Source organism: Neofelis nebulosa, chromosome 12 (genome assembly GCF_028018385.1).
Source record: "Neofelis nebulosa isolate mNeoNeb1 chromosome 12, mNeoNeb1.pri, whole genome shotgun sequence".
In the NCBI taxonomy this organism is placed as follows: Eukaryota; Metazoa; Chordata; class Mammalia; order Carnivora; family Felidae; genus Neofelis; species Neofelis nebulosa.
In genome coordinates this window covers 2147432-2160993 of record NC_080793.1, presented here as the reverse complement: position 1 = coordinate 2160993, position 13562 = coordinate 2147432, and the positions used below count along the sequence as shown (strand labels likewise).

General features: G+C 59.3%; 1 protein-coding gene across 2 annotated transcripts; it reads left to right on the top strand.

The window, feature by feature from the left end:
- Positions 1–5093: 5093 nt before the first annotated feature.
- Positions 5094–12627, top strand: ABO (ABO, alpha 1-3-N-acetylgalactosaminyltransferase and alpha 1-3-galactosyltransferase). 2 transcript variants are annotated; one of them, XM_058693581.1, is made up of 6 exons: positions 5094–5123; positions 5706–5759; positions 7246–7293; positions 8851–8886; positions 9380–9514; positions 11827–12627. In XM_058693581.1, exons 4-6 carry the CDS (start codon positions 8852–8854, stop codon positions 12512–12514), a joined length of 858 nt encoding a protein of 285 aa, XP_058549564.1. In that variant the 5' UTR covers positions 5094–5123; positions 5706–5759; positions 7246–7293; position 8851; the 3' UTR covers positions 12515–12627. The 2 variants fall into 2 exon arrangements, with proteins under 2 accessions (XP_058549564.1, XP_058549565.1); XM_058693582.1 differs by lacking the exons at positions 5094–5123; positions 5706–5759 and having other exon boundaries at positions 5776–7293; positions 7674–8886; positions 9383–9514.
- Positions 12628–13562: the final 935 nt, after the last annotated feature.

Here is a 13562-nt window from a genome sequence, read left to right as displayed (position 1 = left end):
TCCGACCTTTTCTGGGGTGTGTTTGTGGGGTGGTGGGGAGTGGTTGCAAATTTTCTACTGGGCAGGTTAAGAGTCCCAGTGGACCACGTGGTGGGACAGAGAGCGACCCTGAAGTTGGCTGGTGGGTTGGTTTCTTGCTCCAGGAGAAGCGGTCTTCAGCTTGGGGACAGGGTCAGGGCGATGGGGCGCAGGACTGGGGACCCAGGCTGGGGCTAGCCGTTGGGGTCCTGCCCGGGGGAGGGGGGGGGGAGGAGGGGGCGGGGCCGGGGTCGAGCTCGGGGGCGGGGCCGGGGGGGGGCGTTGAGGAGCACGGTGGGGCGGAGCGGGATGGGGCCGGAGTGGAGGGGGTCGAGCCCAGGGGCGGGGCCGGGGCCAGGTGCCATCCGCCGGCACCCACCTCGCAGGTGCCTGGCGGGGGTCGTCGGGGACCCAGAGATTTCCTCCCCCCGGCTCCCGCGCCTCGCTGTCACTCGCGTGGTCGGGCGTGGGGGGAGTCCGGGCCGCGGGAGCCGCTCCACCCCCAACCCCCCCTACCCCCCCCACTCCACCCCCCCCCACCCCCCCCTCGGGGCAGCCGTAGGCGGAAGGTCCCGGAGGGGCGGGCGCCCTGGCGAAGCCGAGGGGAAGCGAGCAGGCGGCCGTGGGACACGGAGCCATGGCAGGGTTGCTGCGGACGCAGGCCGGTGAGTGGCGGGCCCCGGGGGCCCCGGGGGCCGCCCCCGGGCAGGAGGGACCGCGCCCCGATGGCCGGGCAGGTGGGCGCCCCGGGCCGCGGACCGCGACGGGAGGTCAGGAGCCTCCTGGGGCCCTGGTGCTGGGAGCCGGCGGGCCGGGCTGGCGCCCCCGAGGTCCGCGGTGCCGGTCCTGCGGGGGTCGGGGGCCCTGCGGACGCCTGGGCCGCGCGCGGCCCCTCGGGGCCGGGCCTGCGGCAGTGAGCCCGGGGCTGGGGTGCGGGCAGCGGAGGGCGGACCGGGAGCCGAAGGCGAGAGCCCGCGGGCGGTGCGGGCCCCGGCTGGAGAACCGCCGCCGCGGAGCTGGGGGCGAGCGGAGGTTCTGGAAAGCTCCGTAGGGGTGCGGTGCTCAGTCTCACTGCCCTCAGACACGCTCACCGTCTGTTCGTGTTTACTGTAAGCCCGGGAAAGCCTGGGTGGTGAGGGCCGTTCTCGTTTTACCGGCTGGAAGGCTGGTTTAGGGAGATGGAGGTCGCTGTCCTGGGTCACAAGGCAGGAAGGGGCACAGTGGAGTCTGGAATCCAGGGCTCCTCGCCTGCGGCTCCTGCTTCCCTGCGCTCCTCCCTGAGCCTCGGTGTGCTCCTGTTGTCGTCTCCCTTTCTCCTCGAGAAATATTTTCCTTTTTCTTTCTTTATTTTGTCAAGTTTATTTATTTTCAGAGAGAGAGAGAGAGTGCGCGAGGGGCAGAGAGAGAGAGAGAGAGGAAGAAATAGAATCCCAAGCAGGCTGGCTCCACACTGTCAGCGCAGAGTCTGATGCGGGGCTCGAACCCACAAACCGTGGGATCATGACCTGAGCGGAAGTCAGCTGCTTAACCGACTGAGCCCCCCAGGCGCCCCCTTCTGTAAAAATATTTTAACAGCATCTATGCAATAAACCCCACGTAAGGTGTGCAGCTTAGTCTTAACCCATGCGGACACCTGCAGGACAGTTGCTCTGGTCTCCCTGCTCCCCCGCCCCTCAGGCCCCAGGTCCTGTGCTGTGATAGTTGGCCTCAGGCCACGGGGACCGAGGTTCTACCTGCTCTGGGACTCTTGAGGCCCAGGGACTCTGCCCTTGGTCTCCATACCCCTGAGGCTGCAGGGACGTCGGGCCCACAACTGACCCCATGCAAACCTGAAGCCCGAGTTCAGATCTTTCGAGAAAACTGGCAAACAATCCCCATTCTTAGATTCCCTGTTCATTCGTTCGACCAATATTTTAAAATATTGTTTTAAGTTTATTTATTTATTTTTGAGAGAGAAAGAGGGAGGGAGAGATTGCAGCAAGATTCTCGCACAGAGAGTCGTGACCCCGAGGCTTTTCTTTCTAGGAAGCAATGTTAGTCGAGCAGGCACCGCTCAGTTGGGTTCTTACCGGAAGAACTGAGCCTCCCGCCGCGGGAGATAGTTTTTTATGTATATTTTCACCTCATTGTCTCTCCTATATGGTAACACGCAGACTTGCAGTCTGATTAAGTGGTCTCATGTTAAAAGGTCGTGAGGGAGCCAGTTGTAAGTGGAGCCAGTTGCCTTGAGGGTTTTTTTTCTTTCCTTAGGGAGGGGACCCGACCACAAGAGAGACTCCCAAACAGGTTCTGTGCTGACAGCACAGAGCCCAACGTGGGGCTTGAACTCATGGCCTGAGCCGAAGCCGGACGAATAACTGACTGAGCCACCCAGGCGCCCCTGATGGCTCTTGGTTTTAGCGGTTTTATCGAAGTATCATTTATATACCGTAGCATTCGCTTAGTCACTTTACAGAGTTTGTAACAGATTTTGGAACTTTCCTCAGAATTCCCTGGTGTCCATTTGCAATCCCTCCCTGTTCCAGTGTGGCCCCACCCACCTCAGGCAACCACTTTGTTTCTATAGCCTTACCTTTTATGGGATTTTCAACGTTTTTTTTTTTTTTTTTTTTTTTTATTTATTTTTGGGACAGAGAGAGACAGAGCATGAACGGGGGAGGGGCAGAGAGAGAGGGAGACACAGAATCGGAAACAGGCTCCAGGCTCCGAGCCATCGGCCCAGAGCCTGACGCGGGGCTCGAACTCACGGACCGCGAGATCGTGACCTGGCTGAAGTCGGACGCTTAACCGACTGCGCCACCCAGGCGCCCCAACTTTTATGGGATTTTCATATAAATAGAGCCTAACAGGGGCGCCTGGGTGGCTCAGTCGGTTGGGCGGCTGACTTTGGCTCGGGTCACCATCTCACAGCTCATGAGTTCGAGCCCCACGTCGGGCTCTGTGCTCACAGCTCAGAGCCTGGAGCCTGCTTCCGATTCTGTGTCTCCCTCTCTTTTCTGCCCTTCCCCCACTCACACTCTGTCTCTGTCTCCTTCAAAAATAAATAAACGTTAAAAAAAATTTAAACAGAGCCTAATAACATCCTAATAACCTGTGATCTCTTGCATCGGACTCCTTTCTCTTTGAATGAATGTTTTAAGGCTCGTCCACCTCGGAGCATGTATCATTTATTTATTTTTTGCTGAGTCATTCCAGTGTGTGGATGTACCCACTCGTCGGTGGATGGACATTCCGTGAAGGTGCGAAAAGTGGTACAGACCACTTTGTAGTTTTGTGGACAACACTGTAGTGCGCACTGCGTTCACATCTTTGTGTGGACCTGTGTTTGCGTTGCCCCCCTGGTGGTTACCTTGCGGAGGGATCGCCGGGTCGTATGGTAAATGTATGTCCAACGTTTTAAGAAACTACCAAACTCTCTTCCAAGGGGGTTCCGCCATTTTACGTCCCCATCAGCGGGGTACGAGGGTTTCCGTTTCTCCATATCCTCGCTTGTTCTTGCCACACTTGTCGGTGGAAAGGGGTGTCTCCCAGTGGTATTGATGTGCGTCACCTAATGACTAATGACGTTGATGGAGCACCTTTCCATGCACTTATCAGCCACTCAAATGTCTTTGGTGAAAAGTCGGTAAAAAATACTTGCCTTTTCAGAAATTGGAGTGTTTGTTCTCTTCGTTGTGTATGAAGAGGTCCTTAATTTGGGATGCCTGGTCCTTATTAGATGTGTGGTTTGCAAATATTTTTTCCTCGTTTATGGCTTGTCTCTTCACTTTCTTAAGGGTGTTTTTGAATGCCAAAGTGTTAATTTTAGTGAAGCCACCTCACGTTTTTTCTTTTATCGTTTGTGCTTTTGGTGTCCTACGTAAGAAATCTCTGCTTGACCCGTGCTGCAAAGATGTAGTCCTGTGTTTGCTTCTAACGTTTGCCAGTTCGTGCCTTTCGGGATGTGTGCATCTTATCCAGGCCATCTCAGTTGTTGGCAAACAGTTGTCAGTAGCGTTCCCTTCAGATCTTAATCTCTGTAGTACTCTGGCCTTGGTGCCTCCTCTCCCGTTCCTGATTTTATCGTCATTTGTGTCTCCTCCCCACCCCCAATGAAATGCTTGGTTTCGTTGTTTTTTCCCCTTTCTGGTTTCTATTTAATTGATTTCCACCCTAATCTCTATTATTTCCTCCCTTTGCTCACTTTGGGTGTAATTTGTTCTTCTTTTTCTTCTTGTAGTTTCTTTTCTTTTCAGACATTTTTGGGGGGGGGGTGCAAATGAGCAAGGGCTGGGGCGGGGGAGAGAATCCCACAAGGGGCAGAGAGAGAGAGAGAAAAGTGGGGCTCACCCAAAGTGGGGCTTGAGCCCACAAACTGTGAGATCATGGCCCGAGCCAAAGTTGGACGCTCAACCGACTGAGCCACCCAGGTGCCCTCTCTTAAAGTGAGAACTTCAGTACCGACCTGAGGTTTTTTTCTTTTCTTACCTAGGCATTTACAGCTATACATTTCCCTCGAAACACAGCTTTGGCTGCATCCCGTAAAGTTTGGCATGTTTTGCTTTCCTTCTCATTCAGCTCAGAAAATGCTTCAGTTTTTCTCTTTGACCCATGGGTTACTCAGATGCGTGCTGTTGCCTTTTCACGTATTTGGGGGGTTCCCAATGTGCCTTGGTCATTGCCCTCGGAATCTCACTCCCCTGCGGTCAGAGTGCATGCTCTGTACGACTGCGGTCCTCTTAAATTTGCAGTGACTTGTTTTAGGCCCCAGCACATGGCGTCTCTTGCAGGAGGTTTCGTGCACGCAGAGGAGAGCATGTGTTTTGCTATTGCCCGGCTGAACGTTGTGCGGCGTGATCAGTCAGATCTCACTGGTGTGTGGTGTTCAGCTGTATCTGCCGATGTTCCAGTTATCCCATCCATTACTGACAGCAAAGTAGGACTTGGAAATCTCCAACTTAATTGTCGAGTTGACCATTTCTTCTTCAGTTGTGTCCGCTTTTTGCCTCGCCTATTTTGGGGCTACGTTGCAGGTGTACGTGAATCTTCAGCATGGTCCTCTGTGCTCATTTCAGCGTGGCCGTGTCAGCCTTCCTCCTGATAACACTCGTCTGGGTCCTCTTGGGGTAAGGAACGTGTGCACCGTCCAGGCCTTCCAGGCAGCAACAACAGCGGTCGGCTGCTTGTAGGGTGCCGGGCTGCTCCCCACCCCAGCACCAGTGCGGTCACCGCAGGGCTGATGAGCTGTCCCTCCACACACACCCTCCCGTTGGACCCCACCTTGTGTGGGAGCTGTCTTCCCCCAGCTCCTGAGCGAGGAGCCATGTGGCTGGGCAGTGGCTGGGCAGTGGGGAAGGCGCAGGGGAGCTGAGTGTTAGCTTCCAGATGGAGATGGTCTCCGGACTATGGAGTAAAGGCCTGCGGCTGCTTTCCCGGGGGCTGTGCTGTCCGCGCACGGGGACCCTCTCTGGCTGCCGCGGGAGCTCACGCAGAAGCACTGTCTTCAGTGACCGCCCTCCTGCCGCCCCCTTGGGTGTCACCCGTGCTTTGGGTGACAATTGCTCCCAGCCCCGCCCAAGCCCTGCAGCTGTGCCAGGGGGCTCTGGGGTCCCCGCGCGGGCTCCAGCTCCTGCTTTGCATGCGGATGGATGAACAGCCAACCCAGGTGCACCCTCCTCAACAGGGGCCTCTGGTGGCTCTTTCCACAGGGCCGGTTTCCTGAACCTGAGGAACTCGAGGCTGGGGAGGCAGGTAGGGGCCAGGTGAGTGGAGTGGAGGCAGGGTCACATTGCCCAACAGCCGCGGGGACTGGCTGTGTGCTGGGGGGGCAGAGATGGCTGCTGCCCCCACCCCCCAGGCTGATGCACCCGTGATCTGGGCCTCACCCTCTGCCCAGAGCAGCCAGGTCATTTCCGTGGCCTTCGTGGGTCACCTGGGCAGGACTGACACCCACCCCACCCCGGGTCTGGCTTCAACCTGTTGGACATTTGGGTGTCCCCACAGTGACCCCCTGCTCCTGCTCTCAAGCCCCTGATTCGGTGAAAGGCCTCACTTCCCCCCACCCAGCCCAAGGTGGAAGCCTGGGCATCATCCTTGCCCCTCCCCCACCCCCACCCGCGCCCCACTCAGAGCAGAACTGCCTGTCAGTATCTCTCAGTTCACGCGCTTCTCTCTGCTCCCCCCGTCCTGCTCCGGGTGAGGCTCCCCCATCTTTCTGGCAGCCTCCATGCCATCTCCCCATCCTCCTGCGCACGGACCCACTCTCCTCCGTTAGCCAGAGTGATCTTTCCGGAACATATGCATGAGCCCCTCTGTGGTTGGCTCCCTGCCTGCCCGTCCTCTCCAGCCTCACCTCTCCCACCGTGAACCCCACCTCTGCGGTCCACCCGGGGGTCTGTGGTCGCCTGGCACGTGTCGTGACTCTGAGGCTTTGCACGTGCTATGTCGTCTGTCCGGACCGCTCTTCTGTCTGTCCCCTGCTGTGCGTCTGGCTTTTCCCCCTTGTAGCAGCCATCTGCTACTGGGCCACAAAATACCCAATTTGTGGTGTGAGACCAGCACAACCACTGAGCCCACATCTCGCCAGATCCTGGGGTTGACTGGGCTCAGCTGGGCAGTGTGGGCCCAGGTGTGTCAGGTGAGTGTAGACCGACGGTAGCTGGGACAGGGGCAGCTTGAAGGCCCCTCACATTTGCAGGGTTGATGCTGGCTCCCGCCTGAGACGGCACCCAGGGCTTGGCCTGGGCTCCTTCCCAGGTCATTCGGAGGTTCCCCGATCCGTGTCTGCCAGTCAGACTGTTCCTCCTGAGCACGTGGCCTCAGAAGACCCACAGCCCCAGCACGGCTGTTCTGCATTTGTCGGATCCTTGAGACCAAGGCCACTGTGTGCAGGGCCCGGGGAAGGACCCCCTGACGGGAGGGGACTCGGGATACCCACATGGTCTGAAACCACCAGCTGCTCAGTCTCCTTCGCTCAGAAGCATGAGGTGAAGGCGGGGTGTCTGTGGCTGAGCAGAGGCCAAACCTGTCCCCGTGGGGTCTGACATCACGTTTGGGGACACACGGGGACATGGGCCGGTGCCAGGCCCACTGCCCACAGTGATGGCTGTTCTGGCCACTTTCAGACAGACGCCCTCTTCATACCCTAGGCCACCACTGTCCCCCTCTCCTGGGCCCCCAGCCACCATCTATGAACCTGAGCCCTGAACTCTCCCGGTAAAGCCCCCACTCTGTGTTCTCATCCCGCAGCGAGGTGGGTGGAGAGCTGGATGGCCCGCAAGCAGTGACACTGTCCAGGTAGGACGTCTTCCCTGGGTCCTCTGCCCCTTCACCTGCTCCACAGCCCCAGGGGAGAGGCGAGAGCGCCTGGATAGGCTGTCTCCTGCGCCTCACATGGGGAGCACCACTCCCCTCCCCAAGTCCTGGGTCAGACTTGGCCCTCCCCTTGAAGCCATGGAAAGATCCAGGGGTAGCTGGAGGTTTGGGTTTGACCAGCTGCCTGGAATTTGGCTCTTAAAGAGGGTCACCAACTGGCCTGCTTTGTCTGGGCTCAGAGGGGTTCCTGGGAAGAGGGTCTTTAGAGGGGATGAGACTGGGAAGGTCTCAGGCAGTCTCGTGGACTGGTGTCTGACAATTTTTTTGTTTTAATTTTTCTTTTGATGTTTATTTTTTTAAAGAGAGCACAAGCAGGGGAGGGGCAGGGAGAGGGAGACAGAATCTGAACCAGGCTCCGGGCTCCGAGCTCTCAGCACAGAGCCCGAAGCAGGGCTCGAACCCACGAACCGTGAGATCATGACTGGAGCCGAAGTCGGGCGCTCAACTGACTGAGCCACTCAGGTGCCCCTCTCGTGCCCAACTTTAAAAAAAAACAAAACCGAAAAAAAAACCCCAAAAAACTTTTAACCGTGCAAATATGTATGCCCTGAAATTTACCCTCTTGACCATTTGTAGGCAGCATTAGGTGTATCACCGTGTTGTGCAACCATCACCCCCGTCCATCTCCAGAACTTTCTCATCTTCCCAGACTGAAACTCTGCCCCCACCCCCCTGCCACCAGCCCCTGGTGCCCCATTCAGCTTCCTGTCTCCATGAACTTGATTTCTCTGGTCCCTTCTATAAGTGGGGTCACAGCGTGTTCGCCCTTTCGTGACTGGCTTACTTCACTCTGCACGGTGTCCGACGTCCGTGGGTTCACCCATGGGGTGGTTTGTTGCAGACTTTCCTGCCTTTTCAAAGCCGACGCCCTGCTTTTAAATGCCACCCAGGAAATGCAAAGTGCAGTCATTATTGACAATGACAGACGGCCCACTGGCTAATTTTTCCTCGGGCTCCACGACACTTTAGTCTGGGGCAGGACCGCTGCGCACACATTTTCCCAGACTGCACGCCGCTGTCGGGGCTGGGCACGGGTGTCCCTCTCTGCAGACAGGAAGCCTGGGCCCCGGGAGCTTAGAGACCTGCTCTGTCACCCAGCCGAGGAGGCAGCGTCAGGTCCAGGTAGACCGTCTGTGTGTCTGACTGCCGTTCCCTTGACCCAGCTACTTGCTTGGGTGAAATACCTGGGACAGTGGCCACTTGCAGCCCCTCCCGCCACGGTGAGATCTCTCCCTGAGGTTATGAGGGAGGGAATGCACCCCGAGGTCTCCGCTCCCGGTTTCGAGAGAGTGAAACCGAGCCACAGAGGCTCCGCCCTCCTTCAGGCCCTGGGATTGTGTCCGGGAAGCGCCCGCCCGGTGCAGCTCCTCCTGGGGGGACTCAAAAGCTCAGTCACCTGCAGCGGCTTCCCAGCCCCACTGACTGGGGATGTCCATGCCATATTCCTGCAGACTCCCATTGCGCTGTGTTTTTTTTCAGGATGGTTTACCCCCAGCCCAAGGTGCTAACACCCTCGTGAGTAAACTTGCTGAACCCACCCACCCCCACCCCCCCCACCCCGCCCCGAAATTCACCATATACACTAAAAGGCGGTTTCACTGAAAACTCGGCGGGAACTTGCTTCGGCAGCTTCTGAGTCTGAATTTGGAGCCCACCAATTATTCTCCGTCCTTTCTCTCTCCACCAAAGAATGCCCAAGGGGCGCCTCCTCCTTCCTGGAGGACGGCCCCCGCCCCTCGCTGGCAAATCCCAGCTCCCACGCTGAGGTCCAGCAGGGTCCAGGGTTCGCCAAGGGTTGCGAGTGATTTGCACGAGTCTGAGTTTTGATTTCCATGTCATTTGTTTCTTGCACATGTGAGGGCCTTCTGGAAGGAGGGTCAGCCCTGTGGGTCCCTGATGGGGTGCGGGCTGGGTGGGTGGGGGTCCCGGGTGGGGGTGGTGATGCGCCAGGGCCCTCGGTGTGTTCACTCTCAGGCTACTGACACCGGGTGGCTCTCTTGTGCTGCAGTAGGAAAGATGTCCTTGTCCTCACCCCTTGGCTGGCCCCCACCGTCTGGGAAGGGACCTTCAACATTGACATCCTGAATGAGCAGTTCCGGCTCCGGAACACCACCATCGGACTAACGGTGTTTGCGATCAAAAAGTAAGTAGGTGACGGGGCGCCCGGGTGGCCCAGTCGGTTCAGCGTCCGACTTCAGCTCAGGTCAGGATCTCGCGGTCCGTGAGTTCGAGCCCGACCACATCGGGCTCTGTGCCGACAGTTCAGAGCCTGGAGCCTGCTTGGGATTCAGTGTCTCCGTCTCTCTCTCTGCCCCTCCCCTGCTCATGCTCTGTCTCTCTCTGTGTCTCGAAAATAAATAAACATTAAAAAAAAAAAAAAAAAGTAAGTAGATGAGATGACAGAGGGTGGGGACTGGGATGCAGGAGAGACCGAGGACATCAGGTCTGGCTGTGTGTTCAGCACACGGTGGGTGGGGACCCAGCCTGTCCTCCTAGGGTTTAATGTGAAAGTCCACGTGTTCAGCAGTCTTCCCGGGCTCAGTGAGTGGACACCACCTGGCTCCCCTTCCAAAGGCTGCACGTCACCCAGGAAGGCAGCTCCAGACCCAGCAGTGATCCTAGGTTGTTCTCCTGCTGAGTCAAGGAAGGAGCAGAGCACCCCAACATCCAGGCAGCAGAGGAGCCCTCCTCCGGCCACAGTAGCAGAAGGGAGGAGGCTGTGTGCTTCCTTGGACGGGTAGGAAGCCAGTGCCTGTGGAGCTGGGCTCCTGTGTGCTCCCTTATAGGGTGACGGTCATGGAGGGGGGACAGCCAGGTCAGGCACAGCACTCGGTGCCAGACCCCAGGCTCCTGTGAGGGAGCTGAGCAGTGAGGCCCTGGGACTCCAGGGACAGGTGACTTCCGCTGAATGAGCTGGGCAGCCGCAGGTAAGTGGCGTGGTCTCTCTGAGCCTCTGGAAAGTGGGGCTGACGACAGCGTCCTCTCTCGGGATCGCCATGGGGGGAAGTGAAAGCTCGTAGGTGCTGGGCCTGCGTGTGGACAGGTGGGGCTTCCTCCCTCCGCAGAGCTCACCCGAGACCCCAGAGGATGGCCCTGAGGCCTTTGCAACCCCTTTCCCAGGTCTTACTCGAGAGGGGCATTCGGCCCCAAGTGCAGGGAGTAAGAAGGGCACAGGGTCGCCTCAGGATCCTACTCCAGTCCCTGGAGACAAGCGGCTGAAATCACCAACCAGAAGCTTCACTGCCCAGGGTCCTCGGCCGGTGCCAATAGCTCTGAAGCAGCACTGCCTGCTGCGCGTGTGCTGGCTGTCCCCGTGTGTCCCCTCTGGGCTCCGAGTGCAGTCCCCAGGGGGTGGGCAGGTGGTGGGCATGTCCTCAGAGGAAACCAGACTCCCCGAGTCGAGCTGTGAACCCACGATCACATCGGGTGGGTCTGGAGTTGCCCCTGGTGACCTGACTGGTGGCTGGGCAGGGGTGTGTGTGTGTGTGTGTGTGTGTGTGTGTGCATGTCCCCTATTGAAACGGAGTGCCCACCTTCCCTGTGGGAGGGGTTTCTGGGGCAGGCACCAGGAAGTAGCCTTAGGGCCTGCTCAAAAAACTGTCACCGAGGGGCTCACCGCACTTGCCCGATGATGGGGGAGCTGCTGTGTGCAGGGTGGGGAGCAGCGAGCCCCCTCGAAGAGGGACCAGCCATGGGAGGCGGTTGGAGAAGACTTCCAACCTCTTGGGGTTGGGGAGATACAGACCTGGACCCAGAAGCTCACACGCTCGGGTTCAGTGCTGGGGCCCGAGCAAGCCCCCTCTTCCTCCAGGGGCCCTCTTTCGCCTCCCCTGGCCACATGCTGGGCCCGAGTCCTGATCTGGGGGAGATGGGGGGGTGACCCCTCCTCAGAATACCCGCTGTTGACTGAGGGCCCAGTAGCCTTCAAGGGAGGGCCCTGCAGGGGCAGACACGGTCCTGGGGGGCCAGGGACTGAGCACTGAGCCAAGAGGGGCAGGTGGCCGGCCCTGCAGGTTCTACGAAGTCTGCGAGGGCACGTTGACCAGAGCTGTGCCCGAAGGGTCTCGGCTCCCTCACAGCAGGTGGGAACCTGCAGGGGATTTGCCAGGGGCGGGTCCTGCGGGTGGAGGGGGTCTGCCAGGGGAGCTCGGCACGGGGGTGCGCTACTGGCTCCAGCATGCTGACCCGTGGCTGTACGGGTTTCCAGCCTCCTCCGCCTCAGGCTCGCTCCCCTTTGTAAGGTGGGGCGCTGATGGTCCCCCGTCCCCCGGGGCAGAGGTTAGGGAGGCGCCACGGGCAGACTCGCCCAGGACAGGCCAGGACAGCGGCCGTTCCTTAAGCAGCCCAGGGTCTGCCTCCTCGATAAGGCGCACAGGTCCGCGGCCCCCGGCTTTGGGCTCCTGCCGCCAGCCTCTGGCAGCGACCCTCCTCCCGCCCTGTCCCCTGTCCCTGCAGATACGTGGTCTTCCTGGAGCTGTTCCTGCAGACGGCGGAGAAGCACTTCATGGTGGGACACAAGGTCACCTACTACGTGTTCACCGACCGGCCGGGGGATGTGCCCCGCGTGCCCCTCGGGGAAGGGAGGCAGGTGGTGGTCCTGGAGGTCCGGAGCTACTCGCGCTGGCAGGACGTGTCCATGCACCGCATGGAGATGATCAGCAACTTCTCCCGGCAGCGCTTCCTCCACGAGGCGGACTATCTGGTGTGCGTGGACGTGGACATGAGGTTCCGCGACCACGTGGGCGTGGAGATCCTGTCCCCGCTCTTCGGCACCCTGCACCCCGGCTTCTACGGGGCGGCCCGCGAGGCCTTCACCTACGAGCGCCGGCCGCAGTCCCAGGCGCACATCCCCAGGGACGAGGGCGACTTTTACTACGCGGGAGGCTTTTTCGGGGGGTCGGTGGCCGAGGTTCTGCGGCTCACGTCGGCCTGTCACGAGGCCATGGTGGTCGACCAGGCCCACGGCATCGAGGCTGTGTGGCACGACGAGAGCCACCTGAACAGGTACCTGCTCTACCACAAGCCCACCAAGGTGCTGTCCCCCAAGTACCTGTGGGACGAACAACTGCTGGGCTGGCCCGCCGTCGTGAAGAAGCTGAGGTATGTGACCGTGCCCAAGAGTCACCGGGTCATCCGGGACTGATGACGGGCTGGCCTAGTGTCCGTCAGGGGTGCCACCCTGACCCCAGCCGTCAGAGCAGATGGGCTGTCACCGCGCCCTTTTTCTGTCCGGTCGCGGGACATCGCCGAGGCCCGGCGCCGCCCGCATCGGGCACAGGCGCAGTTAGGCCTGACCGGGGGCCTGCCGGGGGACGCGGCTGCAGCAAGACCCCTTGCTCTTCGGGTTCCTGGTCAGAGTTGAAAGGTCGTTTGCGGCCGCGGGCAGGACGTGAAGGTGAGGCCGGATCAGGACCCCCTTGGCTGGCTCCTGGCTTCCCGGCAGCCTGGGGCACAGCCCGCCTCCCGCTGGGGCAGGACAGCCCCCCCCCCCCCCCCGGCCTCCCTCAGTCACTGCCGTGTTGTGGGTGTTGCACTTGTCCTGTCACTGCCACTAAAATGTTTCTGGCGGATGACGGGAGTTGCAGGTTGTCCCGGAAACCTGCCTTGTGCGCTTCCTCGAGGCCCCGGCCAGGCCTGAGTGCTGCAGTCTCCGCCTTGCGTGTCCCTTCTCATATCCAGGACAGGGCGGTCCGCGTTGGCCACAGCTATTTCTCCGTGACGTTGGCGAACTGTTACAATTTCTGGGTCACTTGCCGCTGTAAACGGCTCCAATTTTATGTCGGATGCTTTTCTATTTATTTTTTTATTTTGTTTAAGGTTTATTTATTTTTGAGAGAGAGAGACCATGAGCTAGCGGGGAGGGGCAGAGACAGAGGGAGACACAGAATCTGAAGCAGGCTCCAGGCTCCGAGCCGTCAGCACAGAGCCCGACGCAGGGCTCGAACCCAAGAACCGTGAGCCGAAGTTGGACGCTCAACCGACTGAGCCCCCCAGGCGCCCCTATAACCTTGATAATGTTAACCACGTTCAGGTGTACAATTCAGTGGCAATAGGTACATTCACTGTTCTGCAACTGTCCCTTCCATCCATCTTCACGACTTTTTCGTCACTCCAAACTCTGTGTCTGCCCACTAGACCCTAACCCTCCCACACCCATCCCCCTCCCCAGGCCCGGCACCCACAGCTCCTCC